The sequence below is a fragment of the Mandrillus leucophaeus genome, unplaced genomic scaffold (genome assembly GCF_000951045.1).
Source record: "Mandrillus leucophaeus isolate KB7577 unplaced genomic scaffold, Mleu.le_1.0 Scaffold1, whole genome shotgun sequence".
Lineage (NCBI taxonomy): Eukaryota > Metazoa > Chordata > Mammalia > Primates > Cercopithecidae > Mandrillus > Mandrillus leucophaeus.
The window spans coordinates 13,894,597-13,900,809 of record NW_012098097.1 but is presented as its reverse complement, the minus strand read 5'-3'; the positions used below and the strand labels follow the sequence as shown (position 1 = coordinate 13,900,809).

The 6,213-nt window shown below is 56.8% G+C and overlaps 1 protein-coding gene across 1 annotated transcript in view; it reads right to left on the bottom strand.

Moving 5' to 3' along the window:
• Positions 1-6,213, bottom strand: part of CARD14 (caspase recruitment domain family, member 14) — a 40,748-nt gene that overhangs the window by 22,806 nt on the left and 11,729 nt on the right. Inside the window, exons 6-11 of the mRNA XM_011967323.1 lie at positions 5,804-5,923; positions 4,771-4,896; positions 4,198-4,347; positions 3,008-3,124; positions 256-398; positions 3-54 (exon numbers count right to left, since the gene is read on the bottom strand). Of these exons, the coding sequence (XP_011822713.1) occupies positions 3-54; positions 256-398; positions 3,008-3,124; positions 4,198-4,347; positions 4,771-4,896; positions 5,804-5,923 (708 nt within the window). The remainder of the gene's footprint in view (positions 1-2; positions 55-255; positions 399-3,007; positions 3,125-4,197; positions 4,348-4,770; positions 4,897-5,803; positions 5,924-6,213) is intronic.

Sequence of the window (6,213 nt, the reverse complement as noted above, 5' to 3'; positions counted from 1 at the left end):
GCCTTAGCTCCCGGCGGGGCTCCTGGGTCTCCCTCCAGGATTTCCAGGCAGCTGCTGCAAAGCACAAGCAGCAGCAGGCTCAAACTACATCACCTGCTCCCTCTGAGTCCCCACGCCCCAAGCACTGGCCCCCAGCACCTGCCAGCTCCGCTTTGAGGGCAGGAGCTGCTGCCTGCAACACCCAGATGCCCTGAGGTCTAGGTTGGTGTCTCTGGTGAGTTGCCAGGAAGGACCCCAGTGCCACACGTGCTCTACCTGAAAGACCAGGGTTCTTCCCCGAAGTCCTCGGCCACCCGCTTGTACAGGGACTGCTGGCTGGGGGGCGCGGGGCTGCTGGAGCGGAAGCTGTCCGCCAGCTCACGGCTGGATGTGTTGCTCAGGTCCGACCAGAGCTGAGACTGGAGGAGGGAGAGCAGAGGTCAGTGGGGCACGCACGAGGACACCCCGAGACTCCTCCCTTGCTCCCCCACGGTGTAGAGAGAGTGAGCCACAGTGAGAACTGAGTGGAGAGGAGGCAGCAGGAGGGGAAGGAAATGTGACCCCATGTGACATGGGGTCACGTGCACTGAGCGCCTGCTGTATGTCAGACACTGGGGTCACATGCACTGAGCGCCTGCTGTATGCCAGACACTGGGGTCACATGCACTGAGCGCCTGCTGTATGCCAGACACTGGGGTCACATGCAGTGAGCGCCTGCTGTATGTCCGGCACTCTATTAGCTGCTTGGCTTAGTTCTCAGGATAAATCTGTAAGGTGGCGCTGCTGTCCCATTTGACATGTAAAGTGACGTAGTTTGGCCATGTGTTCCCACCCAAATCTCACCTTGAATTGTCATAATTCCCTCATGTCAAGGGTGGGACCAGGTGGAGATAACTGAATCATGGGGTCTGTTTCTCCCATGTCGTTCTCGTGATAGTGAGTGAGTTCTCACAAGATCTGATGGTTTTATAAAGGGCTTCCCCCTTTGCTGAGCACTCATTCTCTCTCCTGCCGCTCTGCGAAGAGGTGCCTTCTGCCGTGATTGTAAGTTTCCTGAGGCCTCTCCAGTCATGCTGAACTGTGAGTCAATTAAACTTCTTTCTTTATAAATTACCCAATCTCGGGTATGTCTTTACTATCAGCATGAGAACAAACTAATGCACAAAGCAACTGAGGCCCAGATAGGTTGAGTTAGCGGCTAGGGAGGGCAGGCTGCATTCAGAATGCACACTGACGAATGTGACATGCGAGGTACTGAGGCCACCAGGTGTGTGGGGTAGGTCTGAATCCAGCCCCTTCTTTCACTAGTAAGTATTCCTGGAGCAGCTACTATGTGTCAGGTCCTTTGATGGTGTCAGATGTACAACTGAGGACAGGCACCATCCTTGCTGTGGGGGAACCAGTGGGCACCCATGAACCAGTGAGGTGGAGTGAGGCATTCCAGGGCTGTGGGCAACATGGGCAGGGCAGGGAGGCCAGGGCGGACTCTTTGGAGAAAGTGGCACAGAGGAGTGAGGTGGAGTGTGTGTGTTGGGGGCACATTCCAGACAGAGAGAGCAACAGAGCAGTGGCACACAGAGAGCCCAGGCTGTAGGAGGCAGTCCCCCTAGAGCGGCCAGATTAGAAAGCCGGGGCAGGAGCAGCGTGGCTGGAGGGGAGCTGATTGGTCAGTCGCCCACGAGGTCGGTGAATGAAGATGGTGTGTCCTGGTGAGCAGAGCTGCTGGGAGCCAGTTCTGAGCACCTGAGGTCCCTTCCCTTCCCTCCCCGACCCAACCCACCCCCAGGAAAGGGAAACATGGCTGGACTCTGTCCTGTGGGGAATGGGGGGCACGGGGGGCATTAAGGCAGATGCGAGAGTCGATTCAGTTGAGGGTTTGGACTGCTCTGGCCCAGGGAGTCCCAGCACCGACAGGGACATCTTCCCCTTGTGTGCACTCAGTGTTCTGGGGAAGACCCCGGCCTCCCCCGACTCTTTGAGTGGCCAGGGGGCAAGTGAGCCTGGGCCTGATGCTCTTGGGGTGCTGCTGGGATGGTCCAGGAAGGAAACACCAGGTCCCCCCCAAGGCATGGCAAAGGGATGTCAGGCTCACCTGCTTCTCACCCTCCCTCCCTCCCGGCTCCCGGCATCCTGCAGCACTGGGGCTTTGACCCCGGCATCCTCATGCCACATGCCCACTGTGGTGGGACCACCTCTTTACTTTGCCAAAGGGTGAGGGCAGATGCCAGGGACCTGAGGCTCCAGAAACCACAGTGAGGCTGGCATCCCGGGAACTGTCTGTACCAGGTTGAATCGGGTCCCCTGGAAACTCATGTCCGGGGACCATCTGTGCTAGGTTGAATTGGGTCCCTTGGAAACTCATGTCTGGGAACTGTCTGTGCCAGGTTAAATCGGGTCCCTTGGAAACTCATGTCTGGGAACTGTCTGTACCAGGTTGAATCGGGTTCCCTGGAAACTCATGTCCACCCTGCAAATTGTGAAAGTGACGACCTTTGGGAACAGGATTTTCAGACAGGTACCCTGTCAGCACTTTGACTTTGGACTTCTGGCCTCCAGGACTGTGACAGAATCAACCTCTGATGTTTAAAAGTCTCGCAATAGGGCCAGGTGCAGTGGCTCATGCCTGTAATCTCAGCACTTTGGGAGGCTGAAGCCGGCAGATCATTTGAGGTCAGGAGTTCAAGACCAGCCTGGCCAATATGTTGAAACCCCATCTCTACTAAAAATACAAAAATTAGCTGGACATGGTGGCAGGTGTCTGTAATCCCAGCTACTTGGGTGGTTGAGGCAAGAGAATCGCTTGACCCTGGGAGGTGGTGGTTGCAATGAGCCGAAATCACATCACTGCACTCCAGCCTGGGTGACAGAGCAGACTCTGTCTCAAAAAATGAAATAAACTCTCACAATCGCACCAACCTCTTCCCTGTGGGGACAGGGTGGAAGGAGGCCCACTTTTGTCCTGACAGAGGAGCCCCTGGGCTGGCCCAGAGGGTCAAAGCAGTGAGGGAGGTGGGAGGAGCGGCCGTACCTCCGTGGAGCTGACGAGGCTGCCATCGCTGTCGCCTCTGGGGCGGATGGCGTGCATCCGCACCAGCCGCTGCTTCTCCCGTGGACAGGGCTCCCTGGTCCTGGCTTCCTGCTTGAGCTGCCAAAGACAGGCCAAACAGGCTGGTTAATTCAGGAAAGGCTCCCGTTCGAGGCCCGGGGGGTTTCTACCAGGTCAGCACCACCCGTTCCACCCTCCCCAGCAGTTTCCTCTCGTCAGCTTCCAGAGAAAACAATCAAGTCCCTGTCCTCTGAGCCCGGGACCCCAGCGTCACAGGATCACAGGCGCTGCCAATCAACGAGACTGAAAGAAACCAGTTGGACACACAGCATTTCATTTCTTTTAGAATATGTGTGATTTACCAGTTCTACGAATGATATATAATACACACACACACACACACACACACACACACACACAGAGAGAGAGAGAGAGAGAGAGAGAGAGAAAATTGGAGGTAGGGAAGCAGAACCAGTTAGAGAAGAAAATAAAGTCCACCCGTCATCTCACACTCAGAATGAGCACAGCCTGCGCGCTGGCGCCTGCCCCAGGGTTTTTCTCTGCGTGCACACGTGTGTTTTCACCATCGATGTGGGACGCTGGCCGTGTAGGGGTGAGGCAGGAAGGGCCGGGTGGATTCTGCATGCGGAGGGAGGAGCTCCTGTGCCTCCCTGGGGGCTGGAGCTGGAGCTGCCTGCCAGCCCAGAGCGGAGGCTTTCTAAGAATCCCGGCTGTCTGGGAACATGCTCCCTCTGTTACATGCAGGTCTGTCTTTCCGCTCTCAGACGCTGGGCTTTTAAGCATTTCAGGAACACAGCATCTACACTGCGAATGGCTGCCTGTGGACAGCTTCCAACACCGCCTGCCACATCCATCACCACACTCGACAGGTTCCAGAACCTTCCACTAAGCTCCCCGTTCTATGATACAGAAGCACACTCTACTTGTCTACTGGGCACCTTCAAGGTTGCACAGCACCATTCACGCGTGGCAGCCGGTGTGTCGGTCAACACAGTGACACTGGGCCGTCTCTGCAGGTGCAGCGTGTGGCCCAGCCTGGGACCCTGCCTGTCCTCCCGGTGCCTCCCTGGGCCACCCTGGGGCCCAGCTCTGTCCCGCTGTCCCCGCAGCCCCTGCCTGGCCTCCAGCTCGGGTCAGCCGGGAGCACTCACCACACCCGGAGGCTCTGCCTGCAGCTGGCGGAGCTGTGTGCGCAGCCCACAGACCTGGTCCGTCAGCTCGAACACCTGCCTGCGGAGGGAGTCCTTCTCCACCAGGCTCTGCGAAATCTCTCTCTGAGCACTGTCCCTTGCGGAGTATGCCTGTGGGCCAAGACGGGAGTAAGGAGGCCAAGCCATCACCACGGGGGAGCCTCAGCTAGAGAAGGAGAGCCCTGTTTCTAGCCCGTGCTCATCTGACATCCACTAAATGGCCCACGCTGAGCTGTGCAAACTTAGGATTCATTTCAATTCATGTTCACGTGTGCAGTTTCAACAAAACCCAATATTTGGGGTGCACTTTCTCAGGGTCATGTGCCAAGAATAAAAGCAAGAAGGACGATAGAGACAGCGTATGGACAATAGGCATGGGAGAGTGAGGAAACGTCATGTGGACCAAGGAAAGAGACCCTGAAATCTGGGACCAGCTGCCATCGAGGACAGGGAGCTATGAGACGGTCCCCAGAACCAGCCCTCACCTGGGGAAGCAAGCACTGGGTGGCGGGGTGGGCCTGGCCTCTTAGGTACCTGGTCTCGCTCCTTCTGCAGCTCGCACACCTGGGCCTGCAGCGCGTTCACCTTCTCCCTGTAGAGCTGGCAGGCCATCTTACTCTTCTGGAACTGGAGCAGGGTCTGTTCCTTCTCTTCCCAGTACTGGACAGAGAGGGACACATGGCCTGTGGAGCTCAGCAGCTCTGAGGGTCGGGGCTGAGGAGGGGGTCGGGGGGCCCAGGGGTGGAGGGAGGGAGGTAGTTCTAGGGATGAAATAAGGTCAATTCTCACTCGTCTCTCTTTTTTTTCTTTTTTTTTTTTTGAGACGGAGACTTGCTGCAATGCCAAGGCTAGAGTGCAGCAGCACGATCTCAGCTCACTGCAACCTCTGCTTCCACGGTTCAAGCAATTCTCATACCTCTGCCTCCCTAGTAGCTGGGATTACAGGCACACACCACCAGGCCCTCTACTAAAAAAAATACAGCTAATTTTTGTATTTTTAGTAGAGACAGGGTTTCACTATATTGGCCAGGCTGGTCTCGAACCCCTGGCCTCAAGTGATCTGCCTGCCTCGGCCTCCCAAAGTGCTGATTATACGCATGGGCCACCGTGCCTGGCCTCACTCGCCTCTTAAGTGCTAGATTTCGAGGCACATCAAGACAGTTGCTTAGGCTGTTTATATCTGAATTAAAAAACAATGAGTGGATGTTACATGCATAGTTGTGTTTTGCTTTTTTAATGTCCCAAAAAAAATTCCCCCTCCCTGTCCTCTTCTCTTCCACCGTTTCCTTTCCTCCCAGTTCCCTCCTCACCTAAGTCCCTGGCTCTCCCTGGGGCCCCGGGCCCTGAAATCCCCTGCGTTTGAATCACGCATCTGCCTGACCATGGTCTTAGCTGTGGGGTGTGAGTCGGTGCTCAGGGTGGCGCTGACAAAGCAGGCCGACCGTTTCGTTCAGCAAAATTATGTGAGCTCGGTGTGGATGAGGGAATCTGGCTTCCCCACGGACCTGTCCGCGCCCCCGAGACCAGCCCCAGGAGGGTCACAGGAGAGGAAGGGGTCACACGGCACCTGCTCTCGCTGCCTCTCAGCGGCCACGGCCCGCTCCCGCAGTGAGTGGATGCGCTCCACCAGCTCCTGTCGGCTCCCTCGCGCCTCGTCCAGGCTCTGCTCCAGAATGTCCTTCTCCGCCTGGGGCAGAGAGAGGTCATTTTGGGGTGCTGGCTTCCCCAGAGGCCTGCCCTAGGCAAGCAGAATCCCAAGGAGACGGCGGCAACTTCACGGTCAGGTGTGTGGACGGACGCAGTCTCACTACTGTACACTGGGCGGGGAGAAGCCACGGAAGAGCCACCCACCACGCCTGGAAAACGTGCACATTCACGTCCAAGGAGAAAGGAACGCAGGAAGCTGGCGACCTCTCAGGACACCGATTCCTCCCTTTACCAGGTCAGCCTTCTCCTTCAGCAGATCTCCCGGCAGTT